The sequence below is a fragment of the Berghia stephanieae genome, chromosome 1 (assembly GCF_034508935.2).
Source record: "Berghia stephanieae isolate SIO BIC M18660-M18661 chromosome 1, UCSD_Bste_1.3, whole genome shotgun sequence".
In the NCBI taxonomy this organism is placed as follows: domain Eukaryota; kingdom Metazoa; phylum Mollusca; class Gastropoda; order Nudibranchia; family Aeolidiidae; genus Berghia; species Berghia stephanieae.
In genome coordinates, this window is record NC_088360.1 from 128,998,478 (window position 1) to 129,018,477 (window position 20,000).

The 20,000-nt window shown below is 36.3% G+C and overlaps 1 protein-coding gene across 1 annotated transcript in view; it reads right to left on the bottom strand.

Moving 5' to 3' along the window:
• The window catches only part of LOC144962874 (adhesion G protein-coupled receptor L3-like), an 80,609-nt gene that overhangs the window by 2,579 nt on the left and 58,030 nt on the right, over window positions 1–20,000 (bottom strand). Inside the window, exons 16-22 of the mRNA XM_078896238.1 lie at window positions 10,870–10,972; window positions 10,542–10,722; window positions 8,671–8,771; window positions 6,000–6,076; window positions 4,890–4,956; window positions 3,657–3,754; window positions 395–563 (exon numbers count right to left, since the gene is read on the bottom strand). Coding sequence (XP_078752364.1) covers window positions 395–563; window positions 3,657–3,754; window positions 4,890–4,956; window positions 6,000–6,076; window positions 8,671–8,771; window positions 10,542–10,722; window positions 10,870–10,972 — 796 coding nt within the window. The remainder of the gene's footprint in view (window positions 1–394; window positions 564–3,656; window positions 3,755–4,889; window positions 4,957–5,999; window positions 6,077–8,670; window positions 8,772–10,541; window positions 10,723–10,869; window positions 10,973–20,000) is intronic.

The window sequence follows — 20,000 nt, forward strand, 5'->3', positions numbered from 1 at the left end:
AGAGATTGTGTGTATGAGTGAGTTTGTACGTGCATCATTTATGTGTGTAATGTAAATATGTGTATGTGTGTTTTTTATTTGAGTGCACGTGTATGTGTGTATTTTATTTGTGTTTTATATGTGTGTATGTAAGTATTTATGTGTGTACGTGTGAGTCTACGTGCCTTTTTGTGTTAATGTGTTTATGTATGTGTGTGTATTACGTGTGTAATGTGCTTGTGTACGTGTGCAAACAGCATGTAATTCCGAAATAGTTTTTGTTCCTTTTATCTAATCGTAATATGTGCAGATATCCCATATTTTCAATATATTCTTTTAGTTTGACTTATTGTTAAAACGCACAGAGGCTTGGAAAAAATCTGTATATAAATTATTGACTATCATGTACCATTACCTTTTTGTTGAGACCGCAATGGAATATAAAGATGAACACCCCCTGTAGACTGTTAAGTATGGTGAATATATAGGCCAAGGCTAGTGTGTTCTCGTTCAGCAAGAAGTAACCAAATATCCATGTGAGACCAAGAAGAACTTCCAGTGCCAAGGCTCCTTGGATCCAAGACCTGAAAGGATGGAATTCATGAAAAAAAAATATAGAACGTAAATGTGCCCTGCCGCCTCAAAAATGCCATTCCAAGAATTGTCTTCAACCGACAGGACGTACGAAATATTTAGTCGTCGATCTGATTTTTTAAAAGTAATGTTTTTATTGGGGTTATTTTTGTTGGCCGAAGATAGGTTTTGAAGCGTTCCGTATTTGTTTTTTTTTTTGTTTTTTGTTGTTGTTGTTGTTTTTTTTTTTTTTTTGGAAGCTGTTATATTCATTTGTGCTTAACTGTTTTTTTTACAGTCCACAGCTTGTCGCAGCTTAGAATCGTTATGTTAGGTTGTACTAGAGTAGGAAAAGTCTAGTTGATGTTAAAATAATCAGAATTGAGAAATGTTTGTTTATTGTCCGCACAGACAGTCCATGCATTGTCCTGATTAAAGCAAGTCAACTCAATCTAACCTACATTTTCGAGTAGGAGACTTTGAAAACCTGCCTGGCAGAAAGTGAGTTAAATAAATCAAATTCCCGGTAAGGGGAAATTTGTTTTAGGGTCTTTTCCAGGGAGAGGTTGGAATAAGCCAGGCGTCAGCCTCAGGGCAGCGTCTCAAACTGAGTTAAGGCGAGGTGACTTGCTGAAGACGACACTGCTCAACGGGTATTCCAATTCGGTACCTTTCGGGTAAGAAGCAAAGACCGTACCACTGGACCACGATGCCCCTTAACACTCTCAAGCAATGGATTGGATACCTTAAAGTCACCGGTGAAAATAATAATGTTCAAAACACTCATATATTATCCAAAGTTGACCTTTTATATCGAGTAACATCCACTAAACGTCCTCAAAGCGGTTTATAAAGGGTCGGTCCCTGACCAACAGCAAAACATAACATATTATAGAAAAAGACATAACGTCTGTAAGGCGATATTACAATTTTTTTGACAGAGACAGCGCTTTTAACGACCAGGTACTCATTTTACACCCGGGCACGGTGAGAGATTGTGAGTAAAGAGTCTTTTCCGAGGACTCAACTATGCATCGAGCGAGGTTCCAACCCAGGACCTTCCAATCCGAAAGCAAATGTCATACCACAAGACCACATAGCCGCACAAAATGGTGACAAAAAAGACAAGTATGTTCCTCTTAAACCTATTGCTTTTCTAGAAAATTTATCCCTTTTACCCCAAAACTACTAAGCCAATGTAAATAACTTATGAAAAACTGGCATTTCACAAAAATATTTGCTGTGCCCGCACCATTGGTGAAACCTTAATTAAAACGATATTTTCAAATAAATAACTGAATCCCCATTAATTTGATATATCAAATGCATATTTGTGACAAGTAGACATTTGAAACAAAATTAATAAAGTAAAAAAAAAAGATATTAAAATTCCATTTTGACTGTTTGATTAATTGTATTTTCATTTTTTTTAAAATATATATTATATTTGTGAAATCTTGCCACCTGAATCAACATTATCGGCGGCAGTTTCTGTCTAAAGCACTTTCAAAGACCAAAGAATTTTAAAAGATCAAATGCCATCTTTCAAGCTTCAGGTAGATTTGAGTGGAAATTTTTTTTTTATCTCACTTCAAAAAATGATAGTTCAGCTTGCAATCGCATTTTTTTTTTTTGAAACGATCAACTGCTGCTTTTGCTTTTACTTCTGGGATACTGGCTAAAGACCCACCAAAGGTGTTCTCCTTCCTTAAATGAGCTTAAAAACCCTGAACCTGGTCCATAGCCTTAGCGGGCGCATCTGGGCTCATTGAGAAGCACGATGTTGGATTTTAGTGGGCGCAATCAGGCGCATTGAGAAACAATGGGTTAAGTCACTAGATAAATGACAACAATTTGCAGTTTTCTTGCATGTTTAAAATCGATAGCAGGTTTTAAAAGTCACTTCTTTAAATTTTCAGAGTAAATCTGACTCAAACATAAATAGCAGCAATACTGAATAAACACGACGTTTTGGACAAAACACGGAAGGAAAATGATGAGAAAAAGAATGGGAGCGATCTATATTCATGTTTTCGTCCAACCAGGTCATCAATCACATGATTTGTTACTGTCCAACGATTGGATATATCTTAACAAATGTAAACACGATGCTTTGTTTATGAACGTTGTAAACATACCCATGTGTCAAGCTGAATAAAATGACCTATCGTGATGTTAGATATTTAAAAAGCTGTGAACACTTTTCACTAAGTGGGTCACTTTGAGAACATTTTGCAATGTGACCAATGACCTTGAGCACATGGAAAGTTAATATAGATCATGCCCATTGAAAGCTGGTTTTCCAAAATTTGTAAAGTCGATTTTTCTACTTTTTGAGATTTTCTATACATGGCATAAATTAAAATATAAACTTTATTTTAAGAGTCAATTGACACATGAATTTCTCTAGATTTGTGTGAATTTGAAGTTTAAATATTATAACATTAATAATAGACTGAATGAGATATTAAAAGGGAAATAATCCTCAATATCTCAAATGGGATAAATGGAGTTAAGGAGATTTGGAAAGCCACTTTTTAATTACATTTAAACAATGAGATTAAGAGAAAGATATATAATTGGAGATATATAGAAATAGTGAGAGAGTGAAGGGGGGGGGGGGGGGCAGGGGGGAAGAGGAAGATTGGGCATTTGTATGTATTGGTGGTGGTGGTAGTGGTGGTGGTGGTGGTGTGTGTGTATGGGTATGTGAGTATGTGTGTGTGTGTGTGAGAGTATGTGTTTGTGTCAGTGAATCGGATAAAGTGTGTGAGTAGCTAGGAGTAGGAGAGATGATCGATTTGGTTGTAAGAGACCCCAGGGTAATGAATGCTTTAGTGCAGGGTAAGAATTTCCCGAAAGGCTTTTGAAAAAGGAAATAAAAACTGCCTATGGAGGGTGAGTTTAGTTGATTAGGAGAGCAAAGAGCAAAATATCAAAGTGTCAAATTAGGGAGCAAATAGAGATGAAAGGCCAAAATCAGGAAAAGCGCCAATGTGACATTGTCAGACAGAGTTGTAAAGGAAATAAAGGGAAAAAATAATTATTTAAAAAAATTAACATCAACGTTATCATCGTCATCATCACGTGATTATCATACCAACCTGATCGGACTCCCTGCGCCGCGGTCCTTGGCGTTGAACACATAGTCCGAATGGCGACATACCGTGGTCATGGCGTAGGTCAGGAAAATGGCATTCACCTGGATGAAAACATGAATCTATATACAACATTTCAAGCCGTATTATTTCTTGCGATTCTAGGAAGAGATAATTAATAATTGCTTGTTAAAACCTACAAGAGTATTGATAATAATAATAATAATAATAATATGTGTTCAAGTAATATACGCACAATACTTGTCTGCTAAATGGAGAGAACCGACATAAAAAAAAACTATGAGCAAACTGATTATAGTCTGAATTTAGTGTAAACTAAAGGCCCAAAAGACGGTCTGACAATAGTACAAATAGCTGAGTGACGTCAACTTTATTCAGTCCAATTTTCGCTGACATATTAAGGAGCAGGCATTGGAGTAAGGTAAAAAAGAACAAACTGAAGAAGTGTGCATGAAAGTGCAAGACAAAGCAGAAATAAATTTACAAGATAAACATCTTCAAAACATTTTGGAAGGTTTTTAAATTGTATTTTTTTGCTATTGTTCTTCGGTTTTTTTTTGTTTTGTTTTTTTTAAGGGGGGGGGGGGGGGGGGGGAGAGGGTGAGTTTGATGATTTAATTTTTTGGGGGGCATTATTCTTTCTGCTTTGTCTGGCACTGCTTCTTAAACACCTTTTCAGGTGAGTCTATTTCACTCACAAACTCACTGATTAACATGGATGGGTTGTTTTTGAGGGATACAGTGTAACAGATCGCAGAATATCTTTCCATTCTGGCCTTTCCATGGCTTTCTCAAGCAATTCCTGCACAATCGGTTCTATCATTATCATGTCAGGCTGATATTTTATCCTTTATCTATTTTTCTTTCCTTCTTTCTCCCTCCCCCCCCCTCTCTCTCTCTCTCTCTCTCTCTCTCTCTCTCTCTCTATCTATCTATCTATCTATCTATCTATCTATCTTTAAATGTTAAGTCTTATATTCTCGAAAAAATCCGAATTCTTTTTTAAAACTCTTTTTGACAACCGTTATTCCACTATCTATTCATTCCATATAATGAATGAAGATGACGTCACTTTGCGATTTGCTAATATTTTAGATCGCCAATTAGGTCAATAGTTCTCACTTAAATACATCTGACTATAAACGCGAACAGAATAGGTGGGTATTGTAACTCGAAGCGAGGCATTAATAATATATTATGTTTATCACCTATACATACCAATAAAATGAGAGCCACGGGTCCAGCAAATGCCCAGATAAAGTATCGGTCAGTCGTTAGCCAACAGCTGGAGATGGACAGGTAGAACATATATCAAAAAGTTTATCGATAACACTGCCATATTAAAAAGAAAGGCATGTATTTAAAGTTGTAGCCATAAAATTCGTCCTTCAATTATCGGGCGACTGAATTGACCCTCGTCTTGGAACAATCTCTCAAACCTGGTGCCCCGCGAAGTCCTAGGTTTGAGAGTTTTTTGTAATCAATCGATATTTGAAGGACGAGTTTTCTGGTCTAAATTTTGAATTTGCGTTTTTTCAGAGCACGATAGAACAGGTGAATACAACTTGGAATCTTAATTATGTTCTTTATCAGTTTAACGATCTCTCTCTCTCTCTCTCTCTCTCTCTCTCTCTCTCTCTCTCTCTCTCTCTCTCTCTCTCTTTTTTTTTTTTTTTTCTTTCTCTCTCTATCTCTCAATCTTTCTCCCTTATTCCCTTTTTCTTTCTTTCTATATTTTTCTACCCATCTCTCTCACGTACTTAGAAGAGACAACAATATTTCAGCAAACAAAGCCATGGGAGCATACTTCACACAATCAGGTATAAACAAACATTCACACAATTTTAAACAGGGACTTGAACTTGAAGGGCATCGAGAACCATCAAGATCTAAGGTCCAATGGAGGAAATTGGTCAATAGAATTAGAGAAGCTGCCGAGGCCTCCCAGTAGGTTGATTTGGAGGTGGACGGCAATGAGTCAAGTCATAATAATAATAATATATATATATATATATATATATATGTGTGTGTGTGTGTGTGTGTGTGTGTGTGTGTTCCTATCTTTCTCATCTCTATTATCGTTTTCCTAATTCCTCTCCGGCAGGTGCCTAGGCTCGGGTTTAATATATAGATCTCATCTTAAAGCCAAACTTAACGCAACATTTTTTTTTCATTTTGTCAATAACAGACCAAAGTGGAGGACCTTTGTTTTTGCCCTACGTACCATAAAGAAAGCAAATTAGTTGTTATTAAGTAAATAAGTTAGTAAATAAGTAAGTAAGTAAATACATAAGAAAGTAAGTGAGACTCGAGAAGATGGTTACTTACAATTCTTGTGTGCCGTAACCAGGGAAGTAGACAATACACGACACACCAACTACTATCACTGGGACACCTGGGAAATGACATGGGAACACAATTAAAGATCAGAGATTACAATCTATCAACCATAAACATGATTAGAGTACATGAATAATATGGAAAAAAATCAATCATAATGTTGATGATATAGTAATTTACTCACAACATTCCACCGGTCGGATATAACGTACCTACACACAAAACAGTGTGCAACCTTGACCGTGTATAGATAGTTCGAAGATGACGTCACTCAGGCCTTTGTTATTGTTTTTGCCATCCGCGTTTGTGAGTTGTTCTCACTAAACTGTATTAACCAGACTATAAAAGTTCATGGTTACACAGAGTTTGTGTGTTGGTCCGTTATACTTCCGGATGGCAATGTTATGAACTCCTTGGCCAAGCGCATTCTATCTATAATCGTAGCCATCATTAAGTTATAGATAGTATGCACTTGGCTAAGAAGCTCATAACATTGCCATCCGGTAGTATAACGGACCAACACACACAACTATGTGTAACCATGAACTTTTATAGTCTGGTTAATACAGTTTAGTGAGAACAACTCACAAACGCGGATGGCAAAAACAATAACAAAGGCCTGAGTGACGTCATCTGCATTCTATCTATAGCCTGATACTGAAATCCAAAAGGACTGGCAGTATGACTTCATTATCTGGTTTTTGCATCGCCTAGTGAGTTGTCGTTAGTAGAGCTCATGGAAACAAGTTATTTCATTGGTTGAACTATTGAATACAACTCACGGTTTGTTTTCTTTTGTGGCAAAAGACTGGCATTTTGAGGTCATTTTTTGGTCAGTTTCAGGCCATAACTTTACGAAGGCCACGGTATAATCTGCTTGGTACAATCTAGTGAAAACTACTCATAAAAATGGCTGGCTAATAACAACAACAACAAGTTTGGGTGACGTCAATACGCTTCAACAGTCGCAACGTCACTTCCCTCCTAATGACGCATGGTAACTTAGTAACTGGTTCTAAACTATCGGAACAATGGCGGACGCCCTGATGAAATATTTTTCCGACGAGCATAAAAGCGTATCCAGAGGAAAAAAACTTTTACACATTCTGATCACAAGATATATGAAAAGTTCTAGCCTGCATGAATAATAAAAAGTGCCGATTTTCTTTGTTTAGAACCAAGATGGCCGTCGTTTATAATGGGCGACGGGAAATCAGACTATTGAATCCAATTCCGTGGATAGATGGACTGATGGATATATGGATTGATGGATGAATAGACGGATGGATAGATTGACGGACCGCTGGATAGATGGATGGACGGATTGATAGCTGAATGAACGATGGATACATGGATGGACGAATGGATAGATGGATGGATGGATGGAAGAATGGATAGATGGAGAGACTACCCCTGCTACCTGTGAGGTTGGCAGGTACTTACAAACACCATTCTGACAGGTGTTATTACTAGTTGAATTATTGGTATTCAAGGATGTTTTGCCCAGCAGACATTTTTATTATTTTCTATTTCTAGCTATATTCGTCTCTGATTAAAATCTGTGCCCTTGATATGTTGATGATCTGAGACTATCTTGAAACTGCAGTGAAATCCCACGGTATCGATCCCAGATGCAGACAAATTTCTTTTCTGACGCCAATATGACGCCCATCTAGCGGTGAGCTAGGAGCTGGGTCTGTTAGATCAGACGGAAAATACTTTGCCACAGACTAGCTTCCTATCATTGAGTAGCAAGTAATTTTTACTGACCGCTTAACAAAACATAAAACCGCCTGAAGGACATGTTGAAGTATGCTTTACCTCTTTTTATATCAATTACTATAGAGCAAATTGAAGTGAGTGAAAACTAAAGGGGGGCGAAGTGGCCAAGTGGTTGAAGGCATTGCATTGTGATCCGGCACTTTCTTTTTTTTTCCTTGGCAATATTATTAACCCCCGATTTGCTCACTTGGACGACATGGATGATTCGTGTTGACATCAGACATCCTGTTTGATGAATCTATACTCCTTCATAGAATGCCTAGGCAACGGGATCTTATAATGGCGTTGCGAAAGGGCGTATTTTCAAAAATTTTTAATTTATATTGAAGCATGGTTGGCATTTGAAATGTACAAGGCAAGGCAATGTCTGACAAATGTTGAAATATTAAAATTCTTGCCTACGTTTGCAATTTCAAAAAGTTCCAAATGCCCCTGCACGACCAGTGCGCGACCTTGAGAGCGCGCGTTAAGAACGAGTGCGATATTTTAAACACAGGAGTTCACAAATACTGTTATTATCATACCCCTCCAATGACCTCAACTGTGTTATTTCTCATCAAAATATCCTCTTTTTACTCCAAGGGACGAATCGAAGTTCATGATTTTACCTGTGGTAAACTTATCATTACCCGTCAAAATCTATTTTTAGTAAAACCGAATGCTTGCAGTGGAAAATATTATTTCCTGAAATCCTAAGGGGGTTTGTGTTACAAAGGTTAATATTTCAGCTATGAATTATGATGAAGTACAATGGGGGTTTCCCTTAAAAGTTATAATAGGGGTTCGATATAATTATGGTAAACGGACGGTCGATGTCAACTCCAATTTTTTATCCTTAGACATGATCTAGGAAACATATCATGAGGTAAAAACAGACAAGACGGAATCGTAAAAGACTTAGAACCAAATGAAGATGATGTTTCCACTCAAATATCAATGAAGGCACATAGAAAAAATGCAAACGCAAAGAACAGTATGCTAATAAATGATTAAGATTTCAATCTATCTGCAAAAGGCGATTTCCAACTGCAATTTATACAATTAGTAGGCACTTCTCTTATTATTGCTTATTGATTTAAGTTCAATGTCTTATCTGAAAATTGTGATGTCCCATACTGCAGATTTTTGAATCCATTGCTTGATGCCTACTCTTTATTTTTTATATGTGTTGGTTCTGTGTGTAGGAATTGTGTACTTACTGCAATGATAATGTCTTGTGAATGTACAGTGTTGTTTTGTAAAATATTGCGTTAGAGTTACTGCTGTTTTGTTGGAATGTACTGTTCTGTGGAGAATGTGACCCTCCATATCAAAATGATACATATTATTAATATGACGGAATAAACTGGACGGTAAATTGAGCTATTCTTTAAAAGGACTGGAATCTGTAAACTCAATTTATCAATATTTTGATTTTAAGAAACAAAACTAACTCTCCTAAATGGAAGCTTTTATTTATACTTAGATTCCCAATGGGTCAGTTGGTTGAGTATTCGCTTCACACGCAAAGGGACGCAAATGGAGCGAGATCGATTTCGGATAAAGTCTAGAATTGTTTTTTTCTGGTCCCCTGTCCATCCAACAGTGAATGGGTAGCTGTGTCTTTTAGATTTGGCGGAAAGTACTTTAAGAAACACGAACGCCTTACCCAAAGGGTAGCAAGCAATTGCTGTTGTCCGTTTTACGCTATTGAGACCGGGTTATTCCAGTCTTCCCTTGGAATAGATCCTAAAGAAAAGTTTCTCCATTGGTATGAATAAAAGGAATCTATTCTTGTTCTTGTTCTTGTTCTTCTTCTTGTTCTTCTTTCTGTTCTTTTCTTCTTCTTCTTCTTCTTCTTCTTCTTCTTCTTCTTCTTCTTCTTCTTATTATTATTATTATTATTATTTATTATTATTATTTATTATTATTATTATTATTATTATTATTATTATTTATTATTATATTATTATTATTATTATTATTTTATTATTATTATTATTATTATTATTATTATTATTATTATTATTATTATTATTAAATATTATTATTATTATTATTATTATTATTATTATTATTATTATTATTATATTATTATTATTATTATTATTATTATTATATATTATTATAAATCCTGGCTCCATAGGTCTAATGGGTCTGAAATACTAATTAAAAAAAAAAAAACTTAGATTTTATCAATCAAGCTCAAATTGAATAGTCAGTTTTAAGTTCATCCGAAGATAATTTTGAGACAATTGGACATATATGTTACCCACCTTCTCAAAGCGGTGTTATGTCCAGATGAGCTATGCGCAGGAAATTGAATATTTAGCACAAATATGAAAATTGTGGTTAATTTCTACACTTTACGATGGAGAACAAATACAATTTCTTACTTCGTAAAAGACCTTAATAACCTAATTCTGATCATTCTGACTGTAAAGTTTCATTTCAACTTCCGAGTCAACCCCGACATAAGACCGTTTTTAAACGGTGGGTCACATTTGTAGGCGACTAGGCATGAAGTACATTGCGGGTTGTTGAGATATAATTTAATGCTTACGTATTCATTCTATATAGCTAATATTTGGTAGATCCAGGTAAATTATACATTCTGTGTGACTCGGTCGCTCAATGATACGGTGACTCGTCTTGTCACAAAAGTCAAGCCTTGTTAAGCGTGGTCAGTGGCCGGAGTGGTGACACGAGGGTCGTGAAATATTCTGGTCCCGATGCTGTGTCCTTGGAGAGGCACTCTATTCAAATTACCACACTCGACTCGGTTGTAAATGAGTGCCTGGCTACCGTCATTGACGGAAATTGTAAGAACAAAAAGGACTCCTAACAAGCGATTGATACTGTATGATGAAGCTATGGTTGAATACGACCTGCTGGGGGATAACTGAAACACTGTGAAACACGTTGAGCATTGTAAATTCCAGGAAATGGGCTATATTAATAATGTTAATATTTATCTTAATTCGTGTAAAAGAAGAGAAAATAATGACAACCATTTTCCATTTAGATTGTTCATTACACATTACATTGAAATCGTTTATAGATCACTTTGAAAAATAAAAATAAAATCCCGACTGACCTTAGGTTCGGTATGAGTGACCCCTGCCACGAACAGTAACTCTGACACAAACAAACAGGCTGTCAGGTTCTTGTGGATTGTGTTCCTCTCACCTTGTAAGGCCCTGGAAGTAAAAAAAAAAGTTTTAATTGAGCTTTTATATAGGGCAATATCCAAAAAACGTGCTCAAAGCGCTTTACAAGGGGCCCTGGCCAGCAGCAACATGTAACATGTAGGACGGGACATGACGCCTGTTAGGCGAGATTACATTTTTTTCGGACAGAGACAACGCTGTTAACGGCCAGGTACTCATTTTACACCTGAGTACGGTGAGAGAATGTGAGTAAAGAGCCTTCTCCAAGGACTCAAATATGCGCCGAGCGAGGCTCGAACCCAGGATCTTCCGATGCGAAAGCGCGTGTCATACCACTAGACCATATAGCCGCACGGAGTAGGAAGTTATGATGATATAGGTGTGAGTTCCATTGTTTCATATCATAGAAATAGACAAGATGATTAAACTAGTTCTTTTTAAAGAGAGAAAGATAGGGGGAGAGATAGAGATAAAGAGAGAGAGAGAGAGAGAGAGAGAGAGGGGGGGAAGGGAGGGAGAGCGGGAGAGGGAAAACGAGATTTAAAGGAACAGAGAAACATACAAACTGACAATAAAAGTTTCCGATATAGATAAACAGAAAGATGGATAGATAGCTTGATCGATAGAAAGAAAGAAAGATAGACAGATAGAGAGATAGATAGATAAATAGATAAATAGATAGATTGATAAAGATATATGTAATATAAACATGAGAGCACATCACAATACACATCAAAACTAATCACCACTACACAGCGAAACAACTTTAGTTTGGAGTTTTCTACGGACATTACAATGGATTACGCCGACTGAAGAAGTGTAAAAAAACAGAAACGAGTCGTCTCGGCCAAAAAAAATGTGAGTGAAAATTTACATTATATATACATATATATATATATATATATATATATATATATATATATATATATATATAGAGAGAGAGAGAGAGAGGAGAGAGAGAGAGAGAGAGAGAGAGAGAGAGAGAGAGAGAGAGAGAGAGAGAGAGAGAGAGAGAGAGAGAGACAGAGACAGAGACAGAAGAATTGCGCATTGAACTCGTTTCTATGGATACTGGGCTATATAAAATCTCAAAGCTCAAGATCAAGCTTGTTTTTTTTTCAAGACTAGTTAATTACATATTACCTCACAAAATACAAGTGTAGGCCTAGATATATCAAATGAGGAGTATTTGGCTTTTAAATAGATCAATCTGATAAATAATAAAGAACGATTCTTAATGGTTGTTTCCGCTAAAATATACTGGACTGAGGTACTGTAAAGGAACGGGTGGGGGTATGTGTGGGTGTGGCTCTTTCCCTTCTAAAGCCGTTGGCGCCAATCTAATTATTTTACGAACTACACGGGTATTTGTTTTGACAGTTGAGTATTTTAGTAACGACGGGTGTTTGACGGCAATGGGATGATTTACGATGACAAGGTCACATCTATATCATTATATTTTAGTACCGTCATTATTTTACCATGTTTTACTTACTAACACATTAGCAAGGAAAGACTCTCCCAAGATACCGTTTACCACGAAAGTGACTTTAATTTCAATCGGCGTCTCGACTTTGCCAACGATAAGGGGAGATAATGGCATAGTGCTCGACTGAGCATTAGAAAGGATTGGATACATTCCCTTAACACCAGCATGTTCGTTTATTTTGTTCTGGAATTCCAAGCGTTTAAGATAAGTTTTCGCTTCCATTATATTCCTCTCCTTCCCTGCAGTTTGGGGGGTTTTACTTAGCATTATTTGCTCGATTCCAATTTTGCTCCTATGGTCTAAAAAGCCAAGAAAACAACAACAAAACAAACAGCCTGCTCCGAGTAGGGAACGAAACTCAGACATCCTGATTACCGGTCAGATATGCTGTGCTACCATTACACCACAGAAGTTACCCAAAAGTTGGGACTATTTCGTCAGTGAATTGAATATTGAGACGATAGATCAAAAATAAGAGAACAGAATATACGACAAAATAAAAACGTGAGCATGTCTGCGCATTCTCTGGACAGCAAAGGAAACTAACCAAAATGTGAAATAGTCCTGGACATTTGGGAGCCATATCCCATCAAGATGATACAGAAACTAAAACGTGCCTTTTTGGAAATACCAAGAGACATGCCACCCTTGAAAAAAAATGTTTCTAGGTGGTATTGTTGAGGGTAAAAGAGGGAGAGGGAGACCAAGAAGAAGATGGTCACAAGACATCAGCGCATGGATGAATAAGCCAGTGACTGAATGTGGAAGGATGGCGCAGGCAGAAGCTTGTTTCGGTTGGCAGTTGCGGAGGCTACATCCAGAAGAAATAAGCCATGATGTTAATGAACATTTATATTGTGCAATATCCGCTAAACGTGCTCAAAGCGCTTTGTAAGGCATCCCTAGCCGACAGCAATACTTAAACTGTTAGGCTAAATAACAATTTTTTTCCAGACAGAAACAATGCTGTTTCCGGCCATGTACTCAGTTCACAGTCGAGTACGGATAAAGAATGTGAGAAAAGAGCCTTTTAAAAGGAATCAACTATGCACCGCTCAGAGCGGGACTCGAAACCAGGACTTTCCGATCCGGAGGCAAGTGTCATATCACTAAACAAAATTATATCCAAAAAGAACCAAAGCCCACTCTAAAAGTGTTTAAACACAGAATGTGTCAAAACTCTTTTTGTTTGTTTATATTTCTACAACGTATACTGTTTATACCGTCTAAGCCAAACTTCTCAAATTCAGAAATTGATATGTAAATTTGTTATTGTAAGCTTTTACCCAAAACATTTTTTTTCTTCTAAATTTGATTTAGATAACAAGACACGCGTTCTAATCAATGTAAAAGAATTATCGCCACCAAAAGCTCAAAACAAAACAAACGTATACGTGGATAAACTGGTATCAAATTTCTGTGACCCGCCGTCTCAAAACGGTTTTATGTCGGGTTGGTTTAGATTCTGTAGACTGATCTCAGAGTCAAATATATGAGACCGAGAGTTCAGTAAATTGATGCTATGCGTTTACTTGAAAAAACTCATAACAGTCCTACCCAGATATTGCGTAACAACACACAAATCTATGTGTAACTTTAAATGTTTATAGTCTGATTAATACGATTTAATGAGAACTACTCATAAAAATGGCTGGCTAAAAATAATAACAAAAAGCTGAGTGACATCAATTTCATTCTAATCTATAATGTTTTATTGATAAAGATCTGGAAAAGATGTAGCCCTATATGCCTACCGACCCCTAATAGGCAAGAAAAGTCGTGACGTCACACCTTCTACCTTTCTGGTTCCAAAATCTTTGGAAGTGTTATGTAACCAGTCCTTCGGATTACTAGCAATGAATAGGTTAAATATAGAATGATAAGATGACATAACTATTTTAGTAGCAGGATGTATAGGCAGATTCTAAGGATTACGGGACGTAAAAGAGCGAGGATAGATAATCTTTATTGACAACCAGCATTTATTTAGATTTAAAAATAAGATGGTTTCATTCTGGAACTAGAAGATCCTTTTCACATGGTGTGTATTCAGTACTCCAGAAGAGTGGCATTACACTTCCAATGAGATGGGAGCCAGATATTTTGACATCACACTTTTGTTCCCTGCCTACTTCTCAATTTGATGTGATTTATTGATGGCTGAAAATTGTTTCCAAAGACTTAACCTTCAAAATATTGCTCATTTTATCTTTATCTTGTGCGGCTATGTCGTCTTGTGGTATGACACTCGCTTTCGGATCGGAAGGTCCTGGGTTCAAGCCGCGCTCGGCGCATAGTTGAGTCCTTGGAAAAGGCTCTTTACTCACAATCTCTCACCATACTTTGGTATAAAATGAGTACCTGGCCGTCAATAATAGTAACATCGCCTAACAGGCATCACGTCTCGTTCAACATGTTACGTGTTGCTATTGGTCAGATACCCCGTGTAAAGTGCTTTGAGCACGTTTAGTGGATGTTGCGCTATATAAAACCTCATTTTTACTATTTTTTTTATTTTTAGATTCACTTTTCGGCTTCACAGATCAACGTAACTCAGCGTATTGTCTTTGCTTCATATCCAAAAGATGCCGAGTTCAACTCCCCACTTCGTTGCGTGACCTTGAGCAAATCATCTCACCATAGCTCACTTTGTGGCACTGCATTGCAACTGACGCCTGCGTCTCACTTTGGTAGACCCTAAAGGCAAACTTTCCCCTCCAGGGTGAATAGAGAGAGGGATCTTATCTATTTATTTATTTTTCTTTTATTTGAAAATCTATTTTATATATTTATATTTATCTACTTATCTATTTATTTACTTATTTATTCGTATTTTATTCTTTTATTCATTTATCTATTTCATGTATTTATATTTATCTATTATTTTATATATGTATTTATTTTTATGTATTTCATTTATTTGATTAATTATCTATTTATTTATTTATCTATTTATCTGTTTTGACCTGACATTATACCGTCTTGAGACGATAAGCCTCTTATTATGCCATTTGATTAATTATCTATTTATTTATTTATCTGTTTTGACCTGACATGATACCGTCTTGAGACGAAACGCTACTTACTATGCCATTCCCTAATATGCTGGTATAAGACGAGACAGGTAGAAAACACTTGTGTGAAATATAACACAATATCGTTATCGTTGCACATTCTTTAGGGGGGCATCGCTAGGTTAGGTAAATATGGTTTTATAGCAATTATCACATGGATTGTTTTGTTTGGGGCACGGAATAACAAGTTTTATCGAGACATTGAATAGAACAGAGATAAATAAATATAGTAAATAGAGATAAAGTTCGCAAAAAGAGAGAGGAGACAGAGGGAGGAAAGAAGGAAGGAAAAAATGTGTGTATGTGTGTGTATGTGTGTGTGTGTGTGTGCGTATGTGTGATGGAGAGAGAGTGTTTTAAGAGGAGGGAGATAAAGCGTGTCAGACAAAACTGTATTTAAAGACACATACACACACAAACACACACAAGACACAGGGAGAGAGAAGAAGAGAGAGAGAGAGAGAGAGAGAGAAGGAGAGAGAAGAGAGAGAGGAGGGGTGGGGATGGTACTCTCCCTTCTCCCCTTCGTCAAGATAACAAAAAATGAATAAAGAAAAAACTAAGGTAGATAACTGACATGTCAAAGGCATGCCGTTCATTCGTCCTGACTTCCTCGATCCTGTGGGGTTTCTTCCCTTGGAATAAACTTAAAACTCATACTATTGATGATATGCGTAAAATATGCACAATATTAGCCGCCGGATATAGCGTGCCAACAACAAAAAATATGATTAACATTAAATGTTTATATACTGAATTGTAAAATTTTGTGAAACTAAATAATTAAATTTACTGTTAAAAAACAATAACAAAGAGCGTAAATCACGTAAATTTCTTCCATCTGTACGTAGCCTGATACTATCCAAAACAAAAAAGAAATTCGTCATAAAAGAAGACGATTGTGAGTTAATTGTGAGTTGTAATCAATTGCTCAACCAATGAAATCATTTGTGAGGTGTTCTGGCGAATTCGTCGGATGTCAGAAAAATTCGAATCAAATATTATTACATACTCGAATAGAGGCACCATTTCTGGACAAAATGCAGTTTGAATTTTGTAAGTAGATTATGGCCGAAGTCATTCACATTTGAAGGAAGGAGAGTCAATTATTCATAAACGCGGAAAATCGCTTTTAAAGACAAGACATAATAACACTTGCACACCACATTCATACTCAAAATCTAAAAATAAAGGCCTTCTGTTACACAAACCAACGATTTTGGCTTTATTTCCTTTATATATTTTAGCCCCTCTTGACTATGAGACTTGATACTTAAGGAAGAGGAGGAGGAGGAGGAAGAGGAGGAGGAGTGGGTTCGTGCGCGGCTTCATTCTCGCTGGCCAATCGCTCTCTCAGTACTCTTAGTTACAATGCCGTACATGATTTTACGTTCGGTTTTAGATATATTGTCTTTCTTTTATTGTGAATTGTAAAATAAAATTGAAAGAAAAATGCGTTAGTCGCAGGATTTTATTTATGTCACAATATTTCACACAGGACAGTAAATGAAATGTTGGACTATTGCTTATCGCGTTATTTGTTTTGTTTTTAGATATGCGCAGTCGTTCGTTACACTAGCTAAATGTTAGCTTGTATTCATGCGCACTTACTTGCACTTCAAAGACAACACTGACAAAAAGAATGATAATATTTGATATTTTAGGGTTTGGCAAAAATGTCAGTTCGTAGCGCTGAATTGAAATCCTCAACCTAAGAGACAGATTTTAGGTCAATTGAAGTCTCAGACACCAGTGCCTGCTCCCTAATTTGTGACTTTGATGTTTTTGAACTAAAACTCTAATAAATATCACACATTTTACAAATGGAATCAAGTTAAAAGCTTTGAAATAATCTTTGAATTCTACCCCTTTCCATAAATAATAAAGTACAATGAAATCACATTTACAAGAACCATTTATCACGCCCTACTTTCAAGCCGCCCATAGAGTAATGACGAGGCAAACTACAACAAATACCATTTTTAAAATGTATTTTATTTCGAAGTTTAATGGTAAGTCACCTTTGAATCTGTAGGCCCCTAGTTCGAGTCTCACTTGGAAAATGCTCAATACTCATGTGTTAAATGAGTACCCAGCCGGTATAATAATATTATGTGGATTGCATATTTACATAAAGAGTTTTCTCCCTAAAATGTAACAAATTAATGTCGCGTGTATAAGATGGAGATAAACCTAAACTGGCAAAGTGACGACAAACATTGCGTGCCTCTCATTCCTGAGGTTAAAAAAAAAGAAACAAATGATGTGTTTTGTAAGTCTACAGACACCAGTGCCTGCTCTCAGGTCTAGATAGGTCTAGAATGTTTTCTATAACTGTAGGAATTAAGAGATGAATTTTAGACCCGGCACCGTGATAAATATTATAAATTGTATTATTAAAAACCAAAACAACTGACCTATTATTCGCGTCCCCGCAGACTTTATTACTGGACCGATTGTGGCCGTTGGTGGTTCAAAAGATTCTTCTGGGTTTAACTTAATCCCCAAGATAGTATAATAGTTAAATGTGCGTTTTAAGCCTTTATGTACCCTAAAATTTTGGGGGCGCTCCATTAGTGCTTATATTTAAAAAAAAAAAAGAAAGTAACTCTTGTTTCATTATGAATTCATAATTTCAAAACAAGGTCCGGTGTAATGAGGTCAAACACATCATGGTATAATGTATTTTTGTTTACATAAGATTTCAAATAATCTCAAGTCATGGCTGGTAACAAAATTAACCTGCTTAACATTTCAACTCTGACAGTATAACGCGTTAAACAACCCGGACCATACACACATGTGGTATGTTAACCTGGATAATAGAATCTGTTTAAGTGAAATACAGGACACACACATTATGTCCGCCAGATTAAACCTACCAACAAACAAAGTCATGTGCAACATTAAACATTATTAGTCTGGCAAAATTTAGTGAGAACTAATCACCCAACCAACAAAGAGCTGAGTGACGTCAGCTTCGTTCCTTCTATATATAACACGATGTTCAACAACCTTTTCTTGCGCGCAAAACTGAAGAAAATATATTCCTCTTTAAGTTAAGATCGTTGTGCCTGTGCGTTATAAGCTTTTACATACCCGAATATTTTTATGACCAGAGGGTCAAAGCTCAAAGCTCAAGTTGTGATGTTAATATTGTGTCAGTGCGATAAATTCCCTCTTCCCTTTCGTACCATGCTCGAATGTGCTCGATGCACGGTTACGCTAAAATACAGAGTTCATTAAAACAAAATAATACCCAATTTGCATTTTATTACATCTACGGTGTGATTACAACCATATATTTTTACCAAGCCTGTAACACAACGATAGACATAAAACACAAGATGCACATTTAGCATTATTTGCTGTATTGAACTCTCAATTTTGTTATAAAAACACAATGTGCACTTAAGAGCGCGGGCATTATAAAAAATGAAAAGAAGCAGTTTATCGCACTTACACAACATGCCCTTACAGAGAGAACGTCAACATAGCATTGTGCATGCGTCTCTCTTATCAACTAAGGAAATCTATCGTTTTGTTAAAATGTTATTATGTACATACTTTTATACAATAAAATAGAATCAATAAACTTATTTTGATGAAACAGTTCACAATGATACACCAGGTAAATCGTTTCTCAGCGATCATTTAGTCTGAGATGTCGAACCGTGAAGTCACTGACTTTACGGCGGGTAATCTAAATCTTGGGTGTATTCCTTATTTTTTTTTTTTTTTTCATTCTTTGCAATACATCACTGTGAACTTTTCATCAAAATAAGTTTACTGGTTATATTTTCATATTTTATAAAAGTATGTATAATATAATAAAATTTCGAAAAGTGATTTCTCAAAAGTATTAGTAATATCTCACTACCCAAACGATAGATTTCCTCAGTTGATAAGAGAGACGCATGCGCAATGCTATGTTGACGTGCTCTCTGTAAGGGCATGGCACACAACTTTAACACAACAATTATCTTGACTTAAAGAGGAATTTATGATCTTTAGTTTTGCACACCAAAAAGACGGCCGTTGAACATCTCCATGTGGTATTATTCTGTTTATATAACCCAAGCCCCAACCAAGTCAGGAAATGTGTTCTGAATGTAAACAATCGTGTAAATAATGAGAATTAATTTCCCTATAACTCTAAAGCTGGCCACAGCTGCCAAACTAGCTGGGAAATGATACTTTGTTATCGTAAACCGTTCACGAATGGACAGATATACGTAAACTTTAAAGATAGTACTTAAGTGTTCAAGAGGTGGGTGGAAAGAAGCGTGCGGGTGGGCAGTAACGAAACAAATTTATCTTTTAATACTGGACAGAATATCACGTACTATCTCTCGTTATGGTTGGCTAGTTACTAGGCTGTGTATTATATTTTTTTTTTAACTTGAGCTTTTATATAGCGCAAAATCAAATAAACGTGCTCAAAGCGCTTTAAAAAGAGTCCCTGACCAATAGCGACACGCAACACGTAAAACGA